At 44.3% G+C, this 25,871-nt stretch overlaps 6 protein-coding genes across 7 annotated transcripts; 3 read left to right on the top strand and 3 right to left on the bottom strand.

The window, feature by feature from the left end:
• Positions 1–294: 294 nt before the first annotated feature.
• On the bottom strand, positions 295–2,004 carry LOC134186474 (zinc finger MYM-type protein 1-like). Its single transcript, XM_062654449.1, has 2 exons — positions 1,993–2,004; positions 295–1,938 (listed from the first exon to the last, which is right to left on the bottom strand). Exons 1-2 carry the CDS (start codon positions 2,002–2,004, stop codon positions 295–297), a joined length of 1,656 nt encoding a protein of 551 aa, XP_062510433.1.
• Positions 2,005–3,598: 1,594 nt separating this feature from the next.
• On the top strand, positions 3,599–5,750 carry LOC134186473 (uncharacterized). The gene has a single exon (XM_062654448.1). It carries the CDS (start codon positions 3,599–3,601, stop codon positions 5,501–5,503), a length of 1,905 nt encoding a protein of 634 aa, XP_062510432.1. The 3' UTR covers positions 5,504–5,750.
• Positions 5,751–6,245: 495 nt separating this feature from the next.
• Positions 6,246–8,996, top strand: LOC134186908 (monocarboxylate transporter 14-like). Its single transcript, XM_062654995.1, has 4 exons — positions 6,246–6,581; positions 7,559–8,121; positions 8,185–8,551; positions 8,621–8,996. Exons 1-4 carry the CDS (start codon positions 6,269–6,271, stop codon positions 8,818–8,820), a joined length of 1,443 nt encoding a protein of 480 aa, XP_062510979.1. The 5' UTR covers positions 6,246–6,268; the 3' UTR covers positions 8,821–8,996.
• A 1,154-nt stretch (positions 8,997–10,150) lies between these two features.
• Positions 10,151–14,403, bottom strand: LOC134186728 (monocarboxylate transporter 14-like). The gene is made up of 4 exons (XM_062654760.1): positions 14,061–14,403; positions 11,456–12,018; positions 11,028–11,400; positions 10,151–10,561 (listed from the first exon to the last, which is right to left on the bottom strand). Exons 1-4 carry the CDS (start codon positions 14,383–14,385, stop codon positions 10,350–10,352), a joined length of 1,473 nt encoding a protein of 490 aa, XP_062510744.1. The 5' UTR covers positions 14,386–14,403; the 3' UTR covers positions 10,151–10,349.
• Positions 14,404–15,433: 1,030 nt separating this feature from the next.
• LOC134186988 (monocarboxylate transporter 14-like) lies at positions 15,434–21,931 on the top strand. Of its 2 annotated transcripts, XM_062655097.1 has the most exons (4): positions 15,434–15,538; positions 20,563–21,125; positions 21,189–21,555; positions 21,625–21,931. In XM_062655097.1, the coding sequence occupies exons 2-4, from the start codon at positions 20,742–20,744 to the stop codon at positions 21,822–21,824; spliced, it is 951 nt and encodes a 316-aa protein (XP_062511081.1). In that variant the 5' UTR covers positions 15,434–15,538; positions 20,563–20,741; the 3' UTR covers positions 21,825–21,931. The 2 variants fall into 2 exon arrangements, with proteins under 2 accessions (XP_062511081.1, XP_062511080.1); XM_062655096.1 differs by lacking the exon at positions 15,434–15,538 and having other exon boundaries at positions 20,480–21,125.
• A 1,430-nt stretch (positions 21,932–23,361) lies between these two features.
• LOC134186471 (monocarboxylate transporter 14-like) lies at positions 23,362–24,908 on the bottom strand. Its single transcript, XM_062654447.1, has 3 exons — positions 24,468–24,908; positions 24,040–24,412; positions 23,362–23,573 (listed from the first exon to the last, which is right to left on the bottom strand). The coding sequence occupies exons 1-3, from the start codon at positions 24,906–24,908 to the stop codon at positions 23,362–23,364; spliced, it is 1,026 nt and encodes a 341-aa protein (XP_062510431.1).
• Positions 24,909–25,871: the final 963 nt, after the last annotated feature.

Raw genomic sequence — 25,871 nt, 5'->3', positions numbered from 1 at the left:
ATTTTCTTCTACATCTAGACAATTAAGATACATGCAGTTTTCCGAATTGAGGGCATGCATGCCTACAGAAAAATACACACTAAATACACACCCACACACTTCCAAACATTACAGTCAAACATGTCACACCGCAAAACATATGTATAGCTCATAGGCGTAGGAAAGTGATTACTATTGGGGGGGGCACAATTATTGAATGCGTGCACTTTGTATATCAGCGGCGCATGGGCACTCGCACAGATATCAAGAGTCATAGTGTTGACAGATATCAAGAGTCATAATGTTGACAAATAACTAAACATGACCAAAAAAGTTTCTTCTCCTCTCATTAACAGTTATAAAGGAATTTGCAATTTCATCTAGATCTATGTTATCCGTTCTGTCCTTGTGCACATAGAGAGACATTGCATGATTTAGTCTTTCCTGACTCATTGTGGTTCTCAGATATGTCTTCAATCTCCTAAGTGCTGAAAATGTTCTCTCAGCAGTAGAGGTGGTGACAGGAATAGTGTAGAAAAGTTTAATCAAGTAAACAACTTCTGAAAGCATCTCCTTACAGAGAGAAATATCAGCCATGATAGAACATATTGTTCTTACATTTGTCACTTCTGTAATTGGTGGATTGTTTTCAAGCTTTCGATTTCTGACTTGGACAACATCTGGAAGCATTGATAGCTGGTATTTCAGTCGAGATAAATCAAGGTCATCTTTGTAGAGTTGTAGTTCTTCTGGTAAAGCAGTACCATCCATGGTGTACGTACCATTTACTGCATCTAATAGTAGCTTCTCAATAGTAGCTGCCACAGGCATACCTCTCTTCTGCTGGAACCGTCGTTTGAGTTCATTAACCAGCAAATCTAACACTTCAAAATACTGCTGCTTGAAATAACATTCAGGGGAAGAAAATTCATGGCTAGTTAAGCCTGCCTCATCCAGTCTTTGTGGTGGACGCCTGTATCTTGGGAGGCAAGGTGGTGCTGTGAGATTCTTTGAGCATTTGACTACATCCTCATAAAACGAATGAAACTTCTCATCAGTCCTCAGCCGTTCAAGATGACATACTGCTAAATCTGCCGCTGTCGTAGCCTCCTGCAAAGTTGTGTCTTTCCCCTGCAATGATATGGATAGCTGCTCACCAGCACCAAAGATTAAATGAGACATTTTGAGACCGAGATACGTACTAAACTTTTCCATTTGAGCAAGGTACCCACCAGCAGTACGCCCATACTCATCGCGGCATTCAGCATTAACCTTCTGTAATGTTTCACACAGCACACAATAATTGTTCAAAATCGAATGCAGTGCTGAGGTGCGCACAGTCCACCTTGTAGGACACAAAGGTTTTAACGAAGGTGAACGGTCAGAGCCTGGAGGTAGTTGAGCCTGCAGAGCTTGAAATAATGACGATCTTTTGGGGGAGTATCTAATAAGATCAGCAACACCCCTGGCCAGATCCAATGCATCTCTTACAGGTTGACACTGACGACCTATTGTTTGTAAACATAAATTAGTGCAATGGGCCAGACAGTGCACGTAGAGTGCTGATGGTACATCATTTTGAATTTTAGCCGCCACACCATTTAAATATCCATTCATATTACCTGCACCATCGTATGCCTGACTGCGGCATTGAGACATGGGCAGACAGCATCTCAACAAACAATCCTTGATACAAGTAGTCAAAGTCTGTGCGTCAGTTTTTGGAACATTGATAAGCTGAATTGGGTCCTCGTGGATATCAAAATTATCATCCACCCACCTGATACAAACCACAAGTTGTTCCTTGTGACCAACATCTGTTGCCTCGTCAGCAATAACGGAATAGTACCGTGCATTTCTAATTTCAGACAAAAGACCTCTCAAAATACACAATCCCATAAGAGAAATCTGTTCGTTTTGAATTTCAGGGGAACAATACTTCTTCTCCTTGAGCCAAACCTTTTAGTTGAGAGATCTCATTACTTCTCAGGAGCAAAAGCTGAGCCAAGTTACCTTCTTCCTCATGGTGACCCCTAACAGCCATTCCTTGTCGAAGCAAGTACCTCAATGTTGATAACTGAGTCAGCAGCATTTGCCGGTGAAGTTTTTGATCAACCATAGCTTGTCTGCACAAGAGTGCATCCACACTGTCATGCTTTAGTTGCTCAGCTTTAAAAACAGCTTCTTTATGATGACCAGATTGAGCATGTACAGAGAATCTTTCGTGAGCCTTTTTCCAATTGTCAAACCCTGTGTCAATAAAGTTATCTTCTCCTTTAGTGGCCAGACCTAGCAACCCTTTCCTACTACAATATCTGCAATATGTGCAGTAGACTTTGCTTCTGGTTGTGCACAAAGTCAGCCAAGGATAGCTCGTATACCAAGTGGGAGAAAATGCTCTGTATTTCTTGCCTTGCTTCCTTTTGGTGTTGTTTATAACAGCTGGGTCTTTGGGTTGGAACGGTGACAGTCTCTTGACAACACGCAGAAGAGCAGGCAGTACCTATCGACAATTATAAAGGGTAAACGTCTTAGATAACACGAGAAAGGTTCAGAAAAATGTACTTCTTGATGTAAATCCCTGATCAAGGTCAGAGAAGACGCTAGCTCCAGCATCAACTGCGCTACCTGATGAGCTTCTACTCACCGCTGTATCGGAGTTGGACGAGGCAGGAAAGAAGTTCAGAATACTCTGATTCCGTCTTTTAGGTGGTGGAGGCGGTGTGCGCTCCTCGATCTCGCGTCCAGGTCCAATGCCGTTGTCAGACATACCTTCACGTGTAACGTGCACATGCGCACACGACACGTCGGCGTGACAGCCTGGCTCGGTTGTGGGGGCACGTGCCCCCAGTGCCCCCACGGTTCCTACGCCTATGATAGCTGCTGATTGGTAGAGCAAAACAGCGACTTTTCTTTCCAAAACTGTCCCTAGACTATAGACAGCATTTACAGCAGTGCTGCACCATAGATACCAATTCAGGCTTTGACAGATGAGCTCTTACTCTGTCGTCCTTAACCTTAATTAATTAATTAATTGGACAAACTTGTATCTAGATGGGTGAATTGGTGAGTCACCATGTCTATTATAGTTTATCGGTATCACATCAGATCAGCATGGTTGTACTTATGACGACACACTTCCGGAAAACCAGGAAGTGAATCCTTTTTCGACTTGTACTGTGTCTAATTTCGACCTGTATTGTGTCTAGCTAATCATGCACGTCACACTACCTTATAATAGCCGTACAGTACAGTAGGGTTAATTTAATTAATTAAATAATTGATTAATAATTAATTAGGTAGGCTGTCAGGTTGCAGCTATTGGTACTACTAGTAGGCATACGGTACAAATCATGCAAACTGTGTACTACTGTACCAAGCATAATTGCCATGCAATTATTACCCTTCTCAAATTAGCGATACTTGGCGGCACCTTTTTATCCTCGCCCCAGACACAGTGTGGATGCAGCCCTGGATGCGCTTCCATCACCACTGCCGTGCAGTGTGTGTGGGGCGAGGCTAGCATCTTTTAGCTTCACGTTCCGTCACGCAAGCGCAAAGCCCAACACCAGATAGCTACACGTTGCCGCTCGCAGCAGCTCGAATAACGCCCGTTCGCATGGAAGACGGCACGCCAGAACCGCTCGACTTCGACGTCCACCTCCAGACGAAGGGAATCACGGCCAACAGTAGCGGCCAGTTTCTCGTCGCTCTCGAGCTGCTCGTTCCGGAGTCGAGCACGCGCGTTCCTGTCCAAATCGTGCCGGTGATCGATGTCAGCAACAGCATGGCAGAGCACCTCCCTCTTTTAAAAGACGGCCTCGTCGTCGTCGTCGAGAACCAGCAAGTGCTGAGCGACGTCGACGACTTGGCGCTCGTCACGTTCGGCTTCACTGCCAAGAAGTTGTGTTCGAGCGAGGGTTTGGGAAAGATGACCGGTACACGAAGAGATGGAATCATTGACTGCGTACGCAAGATCCGCACCAGCGGAATGACCAATCTGCACGGTGGACTCAAGCTTGGGCTTGAGGAAGTGAGGAGGGGTGATGGAAGATTTGCGTTTATTCTTCTCATGACGGATGGGATTGCTAGTGCGGGCATGGTGCAGCCCTCGGAAATTTTAGATGATGTGACACGTGACCTGGAGGCGATTGAAGAGAGTGGGTGTCATCTTGGTATTTATACCATCGGATTCGGTCATGAGCATAATTCGACTCTGCTGCGGCAGATTGCTGAAGTGGGACAAGGGCAGTACACGTATGTGGAGGGAGGAGACACGTTTGAGTTGATATCAAAAATTCATGAATGGTTAGTTATGTTTAGTCAACTTAGAGCAACCGAGACTCGGATATCAATGCAGCCTTATAAGATGGCTGATGCATCAAAAGGCATAACAGTCACCGGGATGCATGAAATTACGTTTACTAGATCTGAAGATAATGACGGCTCGGCGAGTCCATCCAAGCCAACCAAACGAAGTGTTGTCATGTTTGGTGATACATTTGCTGGAACATTGTACAGAAAATTGATTTCGTTAGATGTAAGGATTGGCGACGGTGTTCGAGGTCACAAGGAGATGGTCAGTCTGTGTTTAAGCTACAGAGATGCTCTCACAGATGAGGAGCACACTGTTTCTAAAGGTATTAAAGTGTGGGTTGCTCCACAATCTAAGGAATCTCCACCTTCAATGGCCATCATTCCGAATCATCTCATTCCTAGACCAATTGCTATTCCACACAAAGAAGTTATGAATATTGCTGTTCGTCGGCAACTGGCTGCTGATATAATACGAAATGCTGCCATTTGTATGCATTCATATTGCACTATTGCGAAGAAGGAAATTCGTCTAACAGGCTCGGCAGATTCTCCAACTGTTAGAAGAAGTAAGGCTGCTCTCACCACTTGGGAACAATTGCTTGAAACATTGGCAGACATAGTAGATCGAGATCCAGAACTTCGAGAGCAACGAAACCAACTGAAGAAGATGGAAAGCTTACGAGCAGAGGGAAGGTTAGAGGAATGCCAAGCTATGGCCAACAACTTTCATCAACGTCATTCTACCAACACTCTGTCAAAGAAGAAGAGTCTGGCTAATCTTTTCTTGAACGCACTGGCAAGACAAAAGAAGAAAAAGACAGTTGAAGGTGAAGCAGGGCCATCGGACGCTAAGCTAGCTGCCAAGTTGGCTGAAAAAATGGCGGCTATAGAAGCAGGACAAGCAAATCCTGAAATCGTGGAGCTTGAAGAACGACTTGCCATGAAGAGAAAAAAGAGTTCTTCAGACACGTGGAAAAGCTCAGAATTGGCTCGTAGTCTTCAGGAGTTTCGTCAAAGGCGTGAAGAGTTGCTCAAGATGGCCGGTGTCTCGTGGTTTGGCATCATTCCGTCTTCGGAGTTGAACCAGGTCTCTGAAAATGATTACCAGGGTGCACACGGTGAACTGCTAGCAGTATTTCAAAGAAGAGGCAGACACAACCCAATGAACATGGGCAAAACAACACATCAAAAAATTACTGAATTTTAGCTGCTTTGGTTGGGGAGAGAGATTTGTTTATATTATGCTAATCACTCGATGGATCACTCGATGGATTTGTAGACATTTATTTATGCACAGGCTACAATACAATTGATGAGCAAGCGTGGTATGTACTGACAATAGTTTTCCGATTGTATATTACTGAGCATATGGATTTTCAGATGAAGGGACAGAATTGTAGAGTAGATTGCTGTTAGTAGTGCTACATGCTCAAATACATCACATGCACACTTGAAACGAAGTTGGTCATTTGCAATTACAAAACGGTTGAGCTGGGCTGCTACACAACTCAATACTATTTGTGTAGAATTGTACAAACCAATAACTTTGGCATATCTGTTTGTTTGCTTGTACTTGTGTGTGTGTGTGTGTGTGTGTGTGTGTGTGTGTGTGTGTGTGTGTGTGTGTGTGTGTGTGTGTGTGTGTGTGTGTGTGTAGAGCGCAGGCACGAATGCATATGTAAAAACCATTTAATTAATAAATGCAAAATCGTGTATAATTATAATTATTTATCTGTTTTCTGCACCATTGCTATGTATATCAAACCAACAGCAAAATAGTATTTGATATTTGAGCATGCAGTCTCTCGTTGCAGACTAGACTCTCTACTGCCGCGTCATACTTTCTCGGCCAGAATTTATGGTGCGCCTAGAGAAGGTCTGGCTACGCGAGAGTATCAGCTGCTATTTCTGTACAGTTGATGCAAAGTACAGCTGCATGCACCTCGTGATCAGTTTTTCATTCATCGACCCGATGACGCATGTATCGAGTAGCAATTTCAATCATGTTGGCGACGTACAAACTAAGAAGGCGACAACGCAAACGAATGCTCGCCGAAGAAGTTCCATCAAGATTCTGATGCTACCGACTGCCGCAGTCGACGAAGGCTGGTCGTGGGTCGTTTGCATCGCTTGTTTCTTTATCAATTTCGTCCTCATTGGTGTGTGGTCTTCCTTTGGCGTGCTGTACGTCGGATTGCTAGAACATTATGTCGATTCCAACGAGACCGACATTTGTTCGAGTGAAAATAGGAGTCAGTCTTCTAATGCTATTAGTGGACAGACAGGTACTGGTGTCTGTTGCCGATACGAGTAGATGCATATGCAGTGAATGTCTCTGTGTTGTTTCGGGTTGTGTGTGTCGCTCGCTCCTTGCACGTGTACACTACTATTCACGGATGACGTCACGGCTGCTAATTGATTTCTAGTATCTGGTCTAGAATTATGGGCCTAACTTAATGCCGCTTTATCTATGCGTATAATTATCGTAAAATTTAATACGTTTGTTATACAATATATTTACAAAATTCAGAGGGTGTGCTTTATAGTTACAATGGAAATAGAATTAATTAACTTGATATTGAAACCATGATATTATGAGCTGCGACTAAAGTAGCAGTGGTTTATAGATGCACGATCTGTTGCTTGTAACTTAGTGAGCTAGCATTGGAGTCAGATTATATTTTATTATAGTAGGGCCACATAATATGTTTACTCTATATGAGAGATATAATCAAGAATGCAGTTGTATGTTCAGCATTGACTCAAAGTTCAAGGTGTGTGTGTGTGTGTGTGTGTGTGTGTGTGTGTGTGTGTGTGTGTGTGTGTGTGTGTGTGTCAGTGTGTGTGTGTCAGTGTGTGTGTGTGTGTGTGTGTGTGTGTGTGTGTGTGTGTGTGTGTGTGTCTGTTTGTCTGTCTGTTTGTGTGTGTGCACGTGCACGTGAGTATGTCTGTGTGTGTGTGTGTGTGTGTGTGTGTGTGTGTGTGTGTGTGTGTGTGTGTGTGTGTGTGAAGACTAGCTAGGGATTGAAAGACTGTCTACTTGTAAGAAAGTTAAGGGAACAAAGTGTCTGGTATTTGTCTTTATCAACATGTTTGTTGGTTTGTTTATTTGTCCACCTGCACATCGTTTGTTTTTTGCAAGCGGTGCACACTTATGTTTTAATGAGAGATGTCAGTATATACTGCTAATGATCATAATTTTACTGAACCAGATTCTATGTTGATTGCTATTGATTTTAAATTAGTCTAATTCTTTTTGCAGCATGGATTGGCAGCCAAGCAACTTTGTTCACTTTTCTACTTGGACCATTGTCTGTTTCTCTTGCCACTCGTTGGGGTGTCCGACCAGTTGTGATCACCGGCTGTTGTCTCTTTTCAATCGGTCTCTTTCTAACTGCAGCCACCAATCAGATATGGCAGGCCATACTAACATACGGTGTGATGGGCGGACTTGGTGGCTCCATGATGTACTCTCCAACCGTCGGCAGTCTTCCTGCGTATTTCAGAAAGAGGAAGTCGCTTGCTGTGTGTTTAGCTCGATCAGGATCATGGTTTGGCAACCTTGCCTTCGTTTCCTGCATGACTGTCATTCGCGACGAGTTTGGTTGGAGAATGCAGTGCGTGTTCTTGGGATGTATTGGTTCATTGACGATTTTCATGGGTGCGCTGTATCGGCCTCGACCCGTGCAACCTGCTTCTGCTAGACCATCGGTCAAAGAGATTGTCGTGCAGTCATGCAATTCACAGAGACACCGTCGATTCGCCGTGTGGGTATGGATACATTCTCTTCATTTCTTTCAACTGTATCTCGTGCTCTTTCATTTGGTCAGTGATTGCTAAGAAGTCTTGACTGCGTGTTGGCTTGGAAACTGTCGACGATTTGTATAGGTTCGACATGCTAGGTGTATGCTGGGTGTTGATTCAACCGCTTCGTCACTTCTTCTTGTTTACCTTTCAGCTGCTGCTGCATGTTGCAGCATCTCTAATGGAATTTTGCAGGACAAGGTGAAGAACAAGATTCTTATCTTGCAGTTTGTGATCTTTGTTGGTGGTGTAGCCAACCTTTCCTTCCGATTTCTGACGACGTATCGTCATCTCATTGTATACTCGATACTGATCGGAATCGGGGACTCATTTCTGTCGGCAATGTGCGTCATACCTCAAGAGTTGGTCGGAAGTAAAGAGGCAGTCAATGCTTTTGGTATTCTCTCGTTTAGTGGAGGACTTGTTAGTTGTTTTGGTGGACCCGCAGGAGGTATGTCTGTTTCAATACAACTTGCTCTTCGTTCTACTGCAGACTTAATTGATATCGATTTGTGTTCAGGTTGGGCATTTGATGCAACAGGATCGTATGATGTCGTCTTCACGATTGCTGGTGGTTTCTCAGTAGTCTCTTGTTTACTGATGTTTTGTGTATCGTGTTCTACGAAAACAAAGAGTGAAATGGTGGCAGAAGCGTCAAAGAATGAACCAAAGTCATCACCGGCTGCTGAAGTTGTTGGTTCTGTGGAGACGTCGGTGTAGCAGTGAGAGCGTGATACATACATGCTGCTCTATCAGTCACGGTAGGAGACGTTTAATACATTAATTAATTTGTTAGTTGTGTACTTTGAAATTATATATATAAATATATGTATGTATTAAATTAATAGATATGTGACTTTGAGATTAAATATCTTTATAAATTTAGTAAAGAAAAGATGTCAAACAGGCTTCCATATCTACTTTAGTAGTTTGTTTGCAAGTCCAAGTGCCAGTGGTTATTGATGATAGGAGTACACTAACTAATACAGATTGTTTTATATTGTTGAACTGAATAGAAAGTGAACGGCTAGTTGGGACAAAAATTTTCTTTCTGTATTACTCAGTACAGTAGGCCGTTTGTGTATCATGAGTCTAGTCTTTGCTTAGACAGTATGCTGTGGTCACGCATTTGGAACTCTGCCTTTGTATGGGCCACATGGAAATTCAGAGGTTTGTTTATTTGCTAAATTACAGAAAGCGTACCTGGACAGGCGCGGTTTTGGGCGCATGGGGCGCGCACACCCTCCAAATATAGTCATGTGACTGTGCTATTTCTAAATTTTCACAAAGAATAATATTGCCAAACCTCTTTGAAGAGGAGCAGGACTCTGGCATCAATGAGACTGAAAACAAAAAAGAATATAATTATATTTGTTGTACATGTATTGCATGACTAGTAGCAGCACGTAATTAACCCGAGGCGCGCATGCGCTAGAGTTATGCCGGCGACTCGCCACGCCTTCTGCGCATGCGATATTGTTAGGCTATGGTTACGTGTGCTAAATTGTAAAGAGCGGAGTCGCCAATTGTCTAAGTGTTGCAATGATGCACGGATGATTAGAGACACACGTATACTTTACTGTATTGTTGCTATGTCAACAACACAACACAGCTGCAGAGTAGTATCACTAGGGCGTGCCATTTGTGTCATAGTGACAGTAAACGGTTGGTAAGAAGGTGTAGAATGAGCAAGAGAACAACTGGATAGCCAGCCGAGGGTTTAGCACCTTGGTGCTTGTCATTTTCAGTCATGCAAGCTTTCATTGAATCAACAAATACTTCAGTGTGCCCATCAGTCTCAGTGCACTCCCCCCTCCCCCAATGGTACGCCTGGCTACGCTACTGAGCTGCCTGGAGACTAGAGGGTACACAAACCACCCCATTAGAGTCCAAGGTCTACTTTGAGTCTCTAGACATGTTGGCTTGATTATAGGACATGCATGCATGGCCGTGATCTAGTAATATACATGTACATGTAGTGTTATTGTTATCTGTTTTGTTTTGCTGTGTTGCATGGCTTGTATATGATTAATAGTAACATATTCAGCCTAATTGCTATGCAATGCCACGCCTTCGTAGTCAAAATTTGTATGGTGCACGTACCCCATGGACCAAAACTAATACAATAGGTTTCTACGTCTATGCTGCAGCTTCTCTTTTGCTGTTGTGTTATGTTGATACTTACTTTTGCCTAGACACTGCGCAGTAGTCTGTAAGTTTGCGATTTCTACAAACAGCAAGGTCTAGTGCTATACTGATGATTCCATACTAGTGATGACGTCTTGAGCTCGTGATACTTCTCCATCAGCTCGTGACGCTTCTACGGTATCGTCGTCATCAGCAGTGACGGCGTACTTCTTTAGATAGATATCAGAAAACATGAGCATCGAGGAGAGGACCGACATTCCTCCACTGATGACAAATATACCGTCATATGAACCGTACCTGTCGTAATACCATCCTGAAAAAGAATTAATTAAGAGAGTCAAATGATATTACGGAGGCGTAGCTGAAGTTCTACTCAGAGTCTGCATGGTTAGAGCTATATTGTATAGGGCCAGGAGCATCTAGACATATAAAGAGCATCTTCTCTCTTTCTATGCTCCTGATAGAGCATATACTTTGGGGTTGGGAGCCTCAGACCAAAGCACGCAATGTGTCGATCTGAGATTCCAAGGCTATCTGTATGTGAGCGGTATCTACACTTGGGGCGTACTGTAAAGCGCTGAAACCCTTACGTCTCCGTACTAGGCGGGAAGGGGCTGGCTACGCGAGACTAAAGAACTTGTGGTAGACCCCATCTTGTACTAGAAGAGATCACGTCAGTAGGAGACAGGGATCGTACTGCAGCTACGCCTCTGGCATCATCATAATTACTACTCTAAAATATCATGCTGCAACTGCTTGATATCGCCGTAAACATTTACCTGCTGCGGGTCCACCTAGGGAACTGGTTATTCCTGATGAAAGTACGTAAATTCCAAATGCGTTGACTGCGTCTTTCTTGCCAACGAGCACCTGCGGAATGACGCACGTGACCGGTAGATAAGCGGCCGCTACTCCGGTTATCACAGCAAATACGACCAGATGCGAGTACGTTGTGAGAAACGGAAACGACATGTTGTTGACGCCGCCAAGAAAAATCAAAAACTGCAATAGCAGGAGTTTGTTGCTCAACAATTTATCTTGTAGAATTCCCGCAATGACGTCAGCTATCACAGCAACGACTGCAATGTATACGAGAAGGAGGGTTGCACTGGTATGGTCGACATCATCGAGTTTACATTCAGCATGTCGAACCTGCACACACACAAAAATGTTTAATATCGAGATCTCACGAGTGTGAAATACTGACCAAATGGAAGAGTGAGAGGTAGTAGTAAAAGCTGTGCAATGAAAGCAACCACACCCACACCGTGAATCGGACGTGTCTCTGCGTGATGAAGGAGCTACACACGACGTCTTTAATTGACGATTTTTTGGTAGGTGCGAGCGGAGATCTCGGCCGATACAATGCTCCAGCAAAAATCATCAACAAACTGATGCCTCCCATGAAAACGCACTGAGATCTCCAACCGTAAGTGTCTCGGATGAGAGTGGTGATGGGTACTAGTGCAATATTTCCTATCCAGCTGCCCGATCGAACTAATCCCAAAGCAAGCGCTGCTCGTTTACGAAAATAGGGAGCTAGACAACCGTAGCAGGGTGTGATGATCATGGAGCTACCGAAACCTGCCATCAGACCATATGCCAATATGGCCTGCCATATCTCGTTGGTGACTGCCGTTAGAAACATTCCGGCGGAGAAAACAACGGCTCCAGAGATAAACAATGGTCGTACACCCCAACGACTGGCAAGAGAAGCAATGATCGGTCCGAGAAGAAATGACAAGAGAGTGGCCAGATTACCAATCCATGCTGTACGAACGAAATAACAATTAATTAATTAATTAATTAACTGTCTAATGTGGTGCTTATGAAATAAATGTTATTGAGCAAGTTAGCGAAGTAAAAGTTGTGCCGGAATACCCATAATTGCATTAGGAAACGTAGTCGCCTGATCGCTCTGAGACGGTGTGACGAGAAATAATAGTTTCCCCATACAAAGTGGTCACCCATGACACTATCTGATTTTAGGCGAAAAAGTACCCCTAATCCTAACTCTAACTTTACACGCTAACTCTAGGCGGGAAGCAGTGAACACGCAGATTTCCCAAGCGTAAAGTTTTTGTTGGGACGGTTTTTGTTGCTACAACGGAACCAACGGCAATCACTGCAGACTCGAGTACTATCATAATTGCACACATATTACTCTACTCATACCGAAGACAGTAAAACTAGGCACGCCAGCCCGCCAGACCATCTCCGCCTACATCCTTCCGGCGAGATATATAGATATATAGATATATAGATATATAGATATATAGATATATAGATATATAGATATGTCTCGCCGGAAGAATGTAGGCGGAGATGGTCTGGCTACGCGAGAATACGTTCAGGGCTCAGGTAGACGTGTATATACGGATGGGGGCCCGAGGAGGGACTTGGGCTGGGTCCTTCTCCAATGCTAGAGAGCATGGCCCACCAGAAACTCTTTGAACAGCTACTATACCCTTAGTTTCAGATAGAACCAGACTGAAAATGTGACTTGGACTCACCGTTTACAATATGACGCTAGAAGTTGACGTTGACGTTGATGATGACGCTGAAGTAGAAATGAATCCTACTCCAGCGTCAACATCAAAGAATACCGCCTCTCTGGAGGCGGTCTTTTAAAGGCGTCTTAATGTAAACCAGGCTTAGGACATCTACTAAATTGGCTGCATTGACCTTCTTCTCTACCATATGCCATCATATGCTACGATTGCGTTTTTGGCTCATATAGGATTACTAAGTCTAAGCAAGATAATAGCAAAGTATCTTAGGGTCTATTCTATGAAGCAGATATTCTATGTAACATACAACATCCTAAATTAGTGGTATGATAGCACGGTGCTAAATGAGTATTCCGTCTCAGGCATATTTGCTTGATATTATGACCCCTCGTCAGATTGAAATTTTCAAGCCCCTGTTTTGCAGGCTAGTTGCTGGAAATTTAGAATCATACAGAGCCCGTCCATCTGATGACATCATGTTGTTCTCCTTTCTCATTGAACTTGAGCCACGTGGGAACCGTCCGGGATAAATGCCTGTGCACTTTTCCAAAATGGCATTTTCGTTAGTCAAAGATTTATGGAAATACCTGATTGCGTACATTTCCTAGAGATGCATGTAGATGAGAACAGGTATACGTAGGTTGCAGAGATTAGCATAGCGGCATTTCTCTTGGTCGTGACGTCAAATACCCGTATGTGGGCCGAAATGTAGGTATACGTATATCTCATGCATTTCAATGTGGCAAACCGCATTTTGTAATTTTGTTTAAGTTATTGACACACGGGACCAGAGCCGTATCTAAACGGCTCTGCAAGGGACTAGTCTCGCGTAGCCAGACCCTCTCCCGCATGACGCGGCGAGAAAGGGTCTGCTACGCGAGGCTACGGCACGTTTTCATATGCTAATTAGACAAGTGTAGACGTGTTACAGACGTCATACGTCACGTGTTTTCCCACACTGCCTAATGATTACAGATAGCATTACATTCATGAGTTGGAGTCAAGCGCTCTAGTTCAAACAACTACTTGTCTTATAGACAGCTATGTGCAGCTACGGAAACGGTGATAGAAAGCGGACTTCACACACAACAATATACACTTTCGGTTTTGACGAACTAAAAATTTACATTTGTATTGTGCTTTGTGTACACAACAGACAAGTGTCAGGTTACTAGTACAATAGGCATTGTCTTCTGTTAGTCGTAGAAACGAGCTCGAGTGCTATGACAATCTAATTTCTCGCTCGTCTGAAATGCGTGCACAAGGCACATTTACCACTCATGCAAGGGACAAACGTCGTACCAATTTCTCCACTCATTGACGTGCTGGAGTTGCTAGTAGAACAAATAGTATCGCTGGTGCCATTAGTAGCGCTGTAGAAGCCTAGAAGCCCAACGTACAGCACTCCAAATCCGGACAATAAGCCTTCCATAATAAAAGAAGCGCAAACGCAAGCAAAGCAGATGACCCACGACCAGCCTGTGTCCACAGAGTTTGTTGGCTGCATCAACAATTTGAAAACACTTGGTTTGCATTGGAAATGGTCCCCCTCGGGTAACTCCAACTTCCGTTCTTGTTGGTCAGAGTTGGGTCGAGTGGAACTGTCGGTCGTATTACTTCTGGCCATGCAGGACAGGGTGTCAATCGTGAGAGCCCGGATGTGGCATGACGAAATTTTGTAGCTTCGAGGCTCTAATTACTAATCCGGGTCGCACAAAGAAAGGGGCGTGGTCCTATATGGCACGCTGTGCTTGCGTGTGTGTGTGTGCGTGTGTGTGCGCGTGTGTGTACATATGAACCTCAAATTTGTCCTCACTACGACCACGTTTCATTTTAGGACCTACTTCAAAGAATCGTTTTCGTGTCCGACTCTAGCTAGAGATCGGTCTATGAACGATTCGTGCAAGTGACCAAACGGCGACGAAAAAGCCTCATGAAGTTCCGTCGCCCATCCTTTTATATTGTAGTTAGAGATTGTGTGTACTGACAACCAAGGAACACCTTCAGAAGCTGATTGCCACCTACGGTCAACTATTCACACGTCCCTGTACTCTATTAGAAAGTTTGCATGTTTACGGTAATTCCATGAAAGTATTTCAATAAATTCGTGTACAGTCTACGTAGGGCGAGGCGTTTCAGTAGGCTACGTAGACGGTCAGAAGACTCCGTTGCGACGTGCTAGTCACCAACGCGCGAGGCGCCTACGGATACCGTACAACTAGTTAATAACTAGTTGTAAGGTATCCGTAGGCGTCTCGCATTCGTGAGTAACACGTCCAACGGAGTTTTCAGACCGTCTACTGAAACGCCGAGTCCTAGCTAGACAATACGTATTTGTTGAAACCCTAGCTGTCATGGAAGTAAACATGCAAACTTCCTAGTAGTTTAGATTACGTAAATGGGCCTGGTATAGGTGGTCGTCGTTTTGCGAGCGTGATCAAGACAATTGAAATGTACAGTCTAGGTATGCACTCAGTTCCGTTGTAACGACCGTGGTCTATGGTATTACTGACATAGAAATTGATATCAGCAAACATGGACTATCAACAGATGCAGCACAGTGTAGTAAAGGATTGATCATACTGACGTGTGAATAGTTGACTGTAGGTGGCATTCAACTCCTGAAGGTGTTTCTTGGTTGTCATGTACACACAGTCCCTAGCTACAATACAAAAGGATGGGGCGACGGAAGTTCATGAAGCGTTTTTGCAGCCGTTTGGTCACTTGCACGAATCGTTCTTAGGCTCATCTGTAGTCGGACAGGGAAACGATTTTTTAAGGTAGGTGCTATCATGAAACGTGGTCGTGGGGAGGAGAAATTTGAGATTTGTGTGTACACACACACACACACACACACACACACACACACACACACACACACACACACACACACACACACACACACACACACACACAATATATATATACCAAAAGCTCGATGGAGACCCAGATAGGACCACGCCCATTTCTGTTGTGCGACCCGGATTAGAAGCCTCGCTACGCTCGGCAATTAAAGGAGAACTCTCACCATAATCAACCATCTCTCAGATGAAAGCTGTCACTTCATGACACAACTGTTTGCAACTGTTTACTGCAGTAGTCTCGAGCAGTCAGCCTTTCCCCCTTTTGACTTCCGTTGGCGGCAGCATTGAAATTGCCTGTGTGGGCGTGTTTAGTACCCGCATGTGCTGTCAGAACTGACTGTTGGTTAGCAAGGAAGGGCCGATATACCTGTGCACTTTTTTCAAGGTAAGGATTGTGTCTCAACAACCATGCAGCCTCAAGGAGGTCCTTCCTAGACTAGTTCATAGATCATGTCGCTGCATTTTGGATGCGTTGGGAGCACTCGGTACGGTTAAATAAACCTATAGTATTTACTGTCAAACGAGGACAGAGCAACTCATACGGGGGAATCGTGTGAACAACTCTTAGCTCATTCTCTGCTTCTGCCTAGACCGTAATTACGCTTCCTGCAGGAAGATATTAGGCCTCGTATCTTTCTTTCAACAACTTTTAGTATTTGGAGAGAGTTCCCCTCTGGCTTAATTAAGTAAAGGAACACTTTACCGGTGCGAGTACCTCTTGACTCGCCCTCCTGAACCAAAGTCCCCGTATATTCGATTGATTGATATAAAATTTAGGGCGATAGTTTGTCTTGGTCTTGGAACTGTCTAGCTAGACAAACATGCACGCGGCCAACTTGGACGCAGAAACTCGACAAACACCGCAGTTCGAAGGCGATTTTGAGGTACTTCTCGGTTGTTTGTGTATTGTATAGAGCGCTAGTAAACTTGTTATCTAGCTACCCGTATGGGCGTCGGAACAGGTACGGCGGGTCCGTCGGCCGCCGGACCAATATGTCGAAAGTAACTTTGGTCCCATGCAGCAGCATGCGTGCGGATTGCCTCAGACTTCCGGTTCAGGGTATAGCTCTAGGTTAACTAGACTTCTTAGTCAGGGTATGCCCGCGTAATGTGGCTAGTATTCGGAAACTTTTAGATAATGCGTAATAATAAGTCGTTGTGTCTCTAGTCTAGAGACATAAATCCAGGCGCGTCCTATACGTTGCGCAGTAGTCTGTATCTAGATACTACAGTAAGCTTGCGATTTCTAGAGTATGTTACCATACTACTTATGACATCTTGAGCTCGTGATGCTTCTCTGTCGTCAGCAGCAGTGACGACGTACTTCTTTAGATAGATATCAGAAAACATGAGCATCGAAGAGATGACCGACATTCTTCCACTGATGACAAATACATTGTCGTACGAACCGTACCTGTCGAAATACCATCCTGAAAAAGAATTAAGAGAGTCAAATGATAACAGGGAGTACTGCATGTATGAAGTAGTTGTACGCGTGTACTCAGGGTTTGGTCTAAAGCGCGCAAGTGTGTCGATCTGGAATTCCAAGGCTAGGAATTGGCTAGACTTTGGAACTAGAGGTGTAGTGTAAAGCGCTGACAAACAGTTGTAGCACTTCGTTCTTTTATGTCTCCGTACAGTTAGACTAATGGTATAATTTGGATCTAATAGCTTTCCCGCCCCTGAACTCGTTTGTATTAGCAGTGCGCCCAGACGCTTTCCCGCTCGCCCCTCCTACTTTTGACCCCATATACCTGTCACGTGCAGTAGTACGTACGGGAAGCATCTGGAACCGAGGCTAGTAGACCCATGCATCTTGTAAAGAGATGCAAGTAAGAAGGAGATGGAGATCGTACTACAGTACGATCCCCAGTTACGCCACTGAACCATTTAGTTCGCGGAGCAGATCCGTGGACTTAGGTGAGACTACTCTGTGTAGTAGTAAGCAGAGTGGTAAATACACTACATTTCTGGCGACGAGGACTGAACACGAAACAAACCCGGCAGAGGGAAGGCAGCAAGTGACTCTGCAAGCAGGATCGGGTTACTTGCGACTAGTCCTACCAGACAGTCGCTTCGAAGAGTACGAGGTGTCGTCCGAAGAATGGGAGTCTACCAGGAGAGACAAGAACAGTTTTTCGTCGCAAACGGGATCGCACATGAAGATACACATCAAGCGTGCCTTAAATTGCTAAATTGATGTGGGAAGGCGACATACCATCTGATTCGTAGTCTTTGTAGCATCTCAAAAACCACCCGACACGTCGTACGCGACACTTTGCGAGAAGCTGCAGATGCAGCAGAAGCACTATAGCCCGAAACCCACAGTGACGGTACAACGATACTTATTCAACATCCGTTTACAACAACAATGTGAGGAAGTGGTAACGTTTGTGACTGAGTTACGACAGATAGCAGAACACTGTGCTTGCATGAGTTTGGAGACAGACTGGACGAACATCTGCGCGACCAAATTGTTTGTGGAATAGCAGATGAACGTGTGAAGAGGAGGCTACTCACGGAGACGGCGCTCACGTTTCAGAAAGCAATGGATATCGCACGTGGCATGGAAACCGCATACAGGAATGAACGTAGAAGCGGTTCATGGCACTATACCTCAAAACTAGGAGAGGCGGCAATACAAGTGGCCAAGAAAAGTCACAGTGAGGAAAGGAGAGTCTGGAAAGTTGGGAAGGACACCCTGTTACACATATGGCGGCACCAACCATTCGGCAGGAAATTGTCGTTTCAAAAGACAGTGAACGCCACTCGTGCCTGGAGAGAGGGCACATTACAGCGATGACCTGTTACTCTAACAATAAAGCGGTGGGACAGGCAGGCAGGATCGCCACGAAGAGGTCACACAAGACTCTTCCAAAGAGGTCACACAAGACTCAGAAGGTAGAGGAAGACGTCAACCAAGAGAAGTCAGAATCAGAGGAAGAGGTAGCATATTTTATGTGAATCACACGACAAAGGGATCAAAGAATAGATCCCTTACAGTTCAGATAGTGGTGGAAGGTCGACGACTAGATATGGAGTTGGATACTGTCGGAAAAGACCTACCGACAACAATGGAAAAATGGAAGGAAATCGGCTGGGAAACTGACACGAACGAGGTGATTCCACTGTTGGGAAAGCTAGCAGTCAAAGTGAAATCAGGTCGAGAGAATGAAGAGTTACCCTACCGCTCTTGGTGGTAAAAAGGGAAGGTGTCAGCCTCCTGGGATGAGACTGGCTGAAGGAAATCAACCTGGAATGGAAAGAGATTTCAAATATTATCTAGCTCTTGGAATAGATCAAGTGTAGTGAGGAAACACAAGAATCTTTTCTAACCGGGGCTGGAAACTTATAATATATATAAGGAACCAGAAGCAAAACTTGTAGCGGATTCAGCAGTTAGCCCAAGTTTTGCAAGGCCATAAGCATACCTTACGCTTTCCGAGAACGGGTCGGGATCAGCTAAAACGACAGGAAGCTGACGGCATTATCACCCCCGTTACTCAGTCTGAATGGGCGACGCCTACTTGTATAGTTCCGATATTGAAGCTGGACAAATTGATCAGGATCTGTGGAGGCTCAAACAGACCATCAACAAGGCAGCCCGGTGCGATACCTATCCGATTCCGAAAGTGGAAGCCTTATCGACAACCCTTTCAGGGGAAGTACATACTTCTCAAAGGTTGACTTAAGTTAAGCCATGCAAGCATTACCACTGGATATATAATTTATATATATATATAAAGATACCAGGAAATATACCACCATCAACATTTACCTACTGCGGGTCCACCTACGGAACTGGTTATTCCAGCAGCGAGCACAAAAACTCCAAATGCATTGACTGCTTCTTTCTTGCCAACGAGCTCATGCGGAATGACACACGAGACCGACATACAAGAGGCTGATACCCCGGTTAGCGCAGCAAAATACGACCAGATGCGCGTACGTTGTGAGAAACGGAAACAACATGTTGTTGATGCCGCCAAGAAAAATCAAAAACTGCAATAGCAGAAGTTTATTGCTCAACAATTTATCTTGTAGAACTCCCGCAATGACGTCAGCTATCACAGCAAAGACTGCAATGCATATGAGAAGGAAAGCTGACCTGGTATGGTCGACATTGAGTTTACATTCAGCATGTCGAACCTGCACACATTTTTTTAAATATCGAGATTTGACAAAGTGTGAAATACTGACAATTATTGTGGTATGTACTGACAATAGTTTTCCGATTGTATATTACTGAGCATATGGATTTTCAGATGAAGGGACAGAATTGTAGAGTAGATTGCTGTTAGTAGTGCTGCATGCTCAAATACATCACATGCACACTTGAAACGAAGTTGGTCATTTGCAATTACGAAACGGTTGAGCTGGGCTGCTACACAACTCAATACTATTTGTGTAGAATTGTACAAACCAATAACTTTGGCATATCTGTTTGTTTGCTTGTACTTGTGTGTGTGTGTGTGTGTGTGTGTGTGTGTGTGTGTGTGTGTGTGTGTGTGTGTGTGTGTGTGTGTCAGTGTGTGTCAGTGTGTGTGTGTGTGTGTGTGTGTGTGTGTGTGTGTGTGTGTGTGTGTCTGTTTGTCTGTCTGTGTGTGTGCACGTGCACGTGAGTATGTCTGTGTGTGTGTGTGTGTGTGTGTGTGTGTGTGTGTGTGTGTGTGTGTGTGTGTGAAGACTAGCTAGGGATTGAAAGACTGTCTACTTGTAAGAAAGTTAAGGGAACAAAGTGTCTGGTATTTGTCTTTATCAACATGTTTGTTGGTTTGTTTGTTTATTTGTCCACCTGCACATCGTTTGTTTTTTGCAAGCGGTGCACACTTATGTTTCAATGAGAGATGTCGGTATATACTGCTGATGATCATAATTTTACTGAACCAGATTCTATGTTGATTGCTATTGATTTTAAATTAGTCTAATTCTTTTTGCAGCATGGATTGGCAGCCAAGCAACTTTGTTCACTTTTCTACTTGGACCATTGTCTGTTTCTCTTGCCACTCGTTGGGGTGTCCGACCAGTTGTGATCACCGGCTGTTGTCTCTTTTCAATCGGTCTCTTTCTAACTGCAGCCACCAATCAGATATGGCAGGCCATACTAACATACGGTGTGATGGGCGGACTTGGTGGCTCCATGATGTACTCTCCAACCGTCGGCAGTCTTCCTGCGTATTTCAGAAAGAGGAAGTCGCTTGCTGTGTGTTTAGCTCGATCAGGATCATGGTTTGGCAACCTTGCCTTCGTTTCCTGCATGACTGTCATTCGCGACGAGTTTGGTTGGAGAATGCAGTGCGTGTTCTTGGGATGTATTGGTTCATTGACGATTTTCATGGGTGCGCTGTATCGGCCTCGACCCGTGCAACCTGCTTCTGCTAGACCATCGGTCAAAGAGATTGTCGTGCAGTCATGCAATTCACAGAGACACCGTCGATTCGCCGTGTGGGTATGGATACATTCTCTTCATTTCTTTCAACTGTATCTCGTGCTCTTTCATTTGGTCAGTGATTGCTAAGAAGTCTTGACTGCGTGTTGGCTTGGAAACTGTCGACGATTTGTATAGGTTCGACATGCTAGGTGTATGCTGGGTGTTGATTCAACCGCTTCGTCACTTCTTCTTGTTTACCTTTCAGCTGCTGCTGCATGTTGCAGCATCTCTAATGGAATTTTGCAGGACAAGGTGAAGAACAAGATTCTTATCTTGCAGTTTGTGATCTTTGTTGGTGGTGTAGCCAACCTTTCCTTCCGATTTCTGACGACGTATCGTCATCTCATTGTATACTCGATACTGATCGGAATCGGGGACTCATTTCTGTCGGCAATGTGCGTCATACCTCAAGAGTTGGTCGGAAGTAAAGAGGCAGTCAATGCTTTTGGTATTCTCTCGTTTAGTGGAGGACTTGTTAGTTGTTTTGGTGGACCCGCAGGAGGTATGTCTGTTTCAATACAACTTGCTCTTCGTTCTACTGCAGACTTAATTGATATCGATTTGTGTTCAGGTTGGGCATTTGATGCAACAGGATCGTATGATGTCGTCTTCACGATTGCTGGTGGTTTCTCAGTAGTCTCTTGTTTACTGATGTTTTGTGTATCGTGTTCTACGAAAACAAAGAGTGAAATGGTGACAGAAGCGTCAAAGAATGAACCAAAGTCATCACCGGCTGCTGAAGTTGTTGGTTCTGTGGAGACGTCGGTGTAGCAGTGGGAGCGTGATACATACATGCTGCTCTATCAGTCACGGTAGGAGACGTTTAATACATTAATTAATTTCTTAGTTGTGCACTTTGAAATTATATATATAAATATATGTATGTATTAAATTAATAGATATGTGACTTTGAGATTAAATATCTTTATAAATTTAGTAAAGAAAAGATGTCGAACAGGCTTCCATATCTACTTTAGTAGTTTGTTTGCAAGTCCAAGTGCCAGTGGTTATTGATGATAGGAGTACACTAACTAATACAGATTGTTTTATATTGTTGAACTGAATAGAAAGTGAACGGCTAGTTGGGACAAAAATTTTCTTTCTGTGTTACTCAGTACAGTAGGCCGTTTGTGTATCATGAGTCTAGTCTTTGCTTAGACAGTATGCTGTGGTCACGCATTTGGAACTCTGCCTTTGTATGGGCCACATGGAAATTCAGAGGTTTGTTTAATTGCTAAATTACAGAAAGCGTACCTGGACAGGCGCGGTTTTGGGCGCATGGGGCGCGCACACCCTCCAAATATAGTCATGTGACTGTGCTATTTCTAAATTTTCACGAAGAATAATATTGCCAAACCTCTTTGAAGAGGAGCAGGACTCTGGCATCAATGAGACTGAAAACAAAAAAGAATATAATTATATTTGTTGTACATGTATTGCATGTCTGTAGCAGCACGTAATTAACCCGAGGCGCGCATGCGCTAGAGTTAACATTAGTAATGCTGCTACTCGCCACGCCTTCTGCGCATGCGATATTGTTAGGCTATGGTTACGTGTGCTAAATTGTAAAGAGCGGAGTCGCCAATTGTCTAAGTGTTGCAATGATGCACGGATGATTAGAGACACACGTATACTTTACTGTGTTGTTGCTATGTCAACAACACAACACAGCTGCAGAGTAGTATCACTAGGGCGTGCCATTTGTGTCATAGTGACAGTAAACGGTTCGTAAGAAGGTGTAGAATGAGCAAGAGAACAACTGGATAGCCAGCCGAGGGTTTAGCACCTTGGTGCTTGTCATTTTCAGTCATGCAAGCTTTCATTGAATCAACAAATACTTCAGTGTGCCCATCAGTCTCAGTGCACTCCCCCCTCCCCCAATGGTACGCCTGGCTACGCTACTGAGCTGCCTGGAGACTAGAGGGTACACAAACCACCCCATTAGAGTCCAAGGTCTACTTTGAGTCTCTAGACATGTTGGCTTGATTATAGGACATGCATGCATGGCCGTGATCTAGTAATATACATGTACATGTAGTGTTATTGTTATCTGTTTTGTTTTGCTGTGTTGCATGGCTTGTATATGATTAATAGTAACATATTCAGCCTAATTGCTATGCAATGCCACGCCTTCGTAGTCAAAATTTGTACGGTGCACGTACCCCATGGACCAAAACTAATGCAATAGGTTTCTACGTCTATGCTGCAGCTTCTCTTTTGCTGTTGTGTTATGTTGATACTTACTTTTGCCTAGACACTGCGCAGTAGTCTGTAAGTTTGCGATTTCTACAAACAGCAAGGTCCAGTGCTATACTGATGATTCCATACTAGTGATGACGTCTTGAGCTCGTGATACTTCTCCATCAGCTCGTGACGCTTCTACGGTATCGTCGTCATCAGCAGTGACGGCGTACTTCTTTAGATAGATATCAGAAAACATGAGCATCGAGGAGAGGACCGACATTCCTCCACTGATGACAAATATACCGTCATATGAACCGTACCTGTCGTAATACCATCCTGAAAAAGAATTAATTAAGAGAGTCAAATGATATTACGGAGGCGTAGCTGAAGTTCTACTCAGAGTCTGCATGGTTAGAGCTATATTGTATAGGGCCAGGAGCATCTAGACATATAAAGAGCATCTTCTCTCTTTCTATGCTCCTGATAGAGCATATACTTTGGGGTTGGGAGCCTCAGACCAAAGCACGCAATGTGTCGATCTGAGATTCCAAGGCTATCTGTATGTGAGCGGTATCTACACTTGGGGCGTACTGTAAAGCGCTGAAACCCTTACGTCTCCGTACTAGGCGGGAAGGGGCTGGCTACGCGAGACTAAAGAACTTGTGGTAGACCCCATCTTGTACTAGAAGAGATCACGTCAGTAGGAGACAGGGATCGTACTGCAGCTACGCCTCTGGCATCATCATAATTACTACTCTAAAATATCATGCTGCAACTGCTTGATATCGCCGTAAAAATTTACCTGCTGCGGGTCCACCTAGGCAACTGGTTATTCCTGATGAAAGTACGTAAATTCCAAATGCGTTGACTGCGTCTTTCTTGCCAACGAGCACCTGCGGAATGACGCACGTGACCGGTATATAAGCGGCCGCTACTCCGGTTATCACAGCAAATACGACCAGATGCGAGTACGTTGTGAGAAACGGAAACGACATGTTGTTGACGCCGCCAAGAAAAATCAAAAACTGCAATAGCAGGAGTTTGTTGCTCAACAATTTATCTTGTAGAATTCCCGCAATGACGTCAGCTATCACAGCAGCGACTGCAATGTATACGAGAAAGAGGGTTGCACTGGTATGGTCGACATCATCGAGTTTACATTCAGCATGTCGAACCTGCACACACACAAAAATGTTTAATATCGAGATCTCACGAGTGTGAAATACTGACCAAATGGAAGAGTGAGAGGTAGTAGCAAAAGCTGTGCAATGAAAGCAACCACACCCACACCGTGAATCGGACGTGTCTCTGCGTGATGAAGGAGCTACACACGACGTCTTTAATTGACGATTTTTTGGTAGGTGCGAGCGGAGATCTCGGCCGATACAATGCTCCAGCAAAAATCATCAACAAACTGATGCCTCCCATGAAAACGCACTGAGATCTCCAACCGTAAGTGTCTCGGATGAGAGTGGTGATGGGTACTAGTGCAATACTTCCTATCCAGCTGCCCGATCGAACTAATCCCAAAGCAAGCGCTGCTCGTTTACGAAAATAGGGAGCTAGACAACCGTAGCAGGGTGTGAAGATCATGGAGCTACCGAAACCTGCCATCAGACCATATGCCAATATGGCCTGCCATATCTCGTTGGTGACTGCCGTTAGAAACATTCCGGCGGAGAAAACAACGGCTCCGGAGATAAACAATGGTCGTACACCCCAACGACTGGCAAGAGAAGCAGTAATCGGTGCGAGAAGAAATGACAAGAGAGTGGCCAGATTGCCAATCCATGCTGTACGAACGAAATAACAATTAATTAATTAATTAATTAACTGTCTAATGTGGTGCTTATGAAATAAATGTTATTGAGCAAGTTAGCGAAGTAAAAGTTGTGTCGGAATACCCATCATTGCATTAGGAAACGTAGTCGCCTGATCGCTCTGAGACGGTGTGACGAGAAATAATAGTTTCCCCATACAAAGTGGTCACCCATGACACTATCTCATTTTAGGCGAAAAAGTACCCCTAATCCTAACTCTAACTTTACACGCTAACTCTAGGCGGGAAGCAGTGAACACGCAGATTTCCCAAGCGTAAAGTTTTTGTTGAGACGGTTTTTGTTGCTACAACGGAACCAACGGCAATCACTGCAGACTCGAGTACTACCATAATTGCACACATATTACTCTACTCATACCGAAGACAGTAAAACTAGGCACGCCAGCCCGCCAGACCATCTCCGCCTACATCCTTCCGGCGAGATATATAGATATATAGATATATAGATATATAAATATATAGATATATAGATATATAGATATATAGACATATAGATATGTCTCGCCGGAAGAATGTAGGCGGAGATGGTCTGGCTACGCGAGAATACGTTCAGGGCGCAGGTAGACGTGTACATACGGATGGGGGTCGAGGAGGGACTTGGGCTGGGTCCTTCTCCAATGCTAGAGAGCATGGCCCACCAGAAACTCTTTGAACAGCTACTATACCCTTAGTTTCAGATAGAACCAGACTGAAAATGTGACTTGGACTCACCGTTTACAATATGACGCTAGAAGTTGACGTTGACGTTGATGATGACGCTGAAGTAGAAATGAATCCTACTCCAGCGTCAACAT

This window comes from Corticium candelabrum, chromosome 11, assembly GCF_963422355.1.
Source record: "Corticium candelabrum chromosome 11, ooCorCand1.1, whole genome shotgun sequence".
Classification (NCBI taxonomy): domain Eukaryota; kingdom Metazoa; phylum Porifera; class Homoscleromorpha; order Homosclerophorida; family Plakinidae; genus Corticium; species Corticium candelabrum.
This window is presented reverse-complemented; position numbering and strand designations above follow the sequence as displayed.

Excerpts from the sequence above, each read along its gene's own strand:
- LOC134186908 (XM_062654995.1), top strand. The coding sequence starts at position 6,269 with ATGACGCATGTATCGAGTAGCAATTTCAATCATGTTGGCGACGTACAA. Across the intron at positions 6,582-7,558 it reads TGCTATTAGTGGACAGACAG|CATGGATTGGCAGCCAAGCA; the intron begins GTACTGGTGTCT and ends TTCTTTTTGCAG. Across the intron at positions 8,552-8,620 it reads TTTTGGTGGACCCGCAGGAG|GTTGGGCATTTGATGCAACA; the intron begins GTATGTCTGTTT and ends ATTTGTGTTCAG.
- LOC134186473 (XM_062654448.1), top strand. The coding sequence starts at position 3,599 with ATGGAAGACGGCACGCCAGAACCGCTCGACTTCGACGTCCACCTCCAG.
- LOC134186471 (XM_062654447.1), bottom strand. The coding sequence starts at position 24,908 with ATGTTTCTAACGGCAGTCACCAACGAGATATGGCAGGCCATATTGGCA. Across the intron at positions 24,413-24,467 it reads ACCTCTCACTCTTCCATTTG|GTTCGACATGCTGAATGTAA; the intron begins GTCAGTATTTCA and ends GTGTGTGTGCAG. Across the intron at positions 23,574-24,039 it reads CCTAGGTGGACCCGCAGCAG|GATGGTATTACGACAGGTAC; the intron begins GTAAATTTTTAC and ends ATTCTTTTTCAG.
- LOC134186728 (XM_062654760.1), bottom strand. The coding sequence starts at position 14,385 with ATGGCCAGAAGTAATACGACCGACAGTTCCACTCGACCCAACTCTGAC. Across the intron at positions 12,019-14,060 it reads GTCAATGAGTGGAGAAATTG|CATGGATTGGTAATCTGGCC; the intron begins GTACGACGTTTG and ends TCGTTCGTACAG. Across the intron at positions 10,562-11,027 it reads CCTAGGTGGACCCGCAGCAG|GATGGTATTACGACAGGTAC; the intron begins GTAAATGTTTAC and ends ATTCTTTTTCAG.
- LOC134186988 (XM_062655097.1), top strand. The coding sequence starts at position 20,742 with ATGGGCGGACTTGGTGGCTCCATGATGTACTCTCCAACCGTCGGCAGT. Across the intron at positions 21,126-21,188 it reads ATCTCGTGCTCTTTCATTTG|GTTCGACATGCTAGGTGTAT; the intron begins GTCAGTGATTGC and ends CGATTTGTATAG. Across the intron at positions 21,556-21,624 it reads TTTTGGTGGACCCGCAGGAG|GTTGGGCATTTGATGCAACA; the intron begins GTATGTCTGTTT and ends ATTTGTGTTCAG.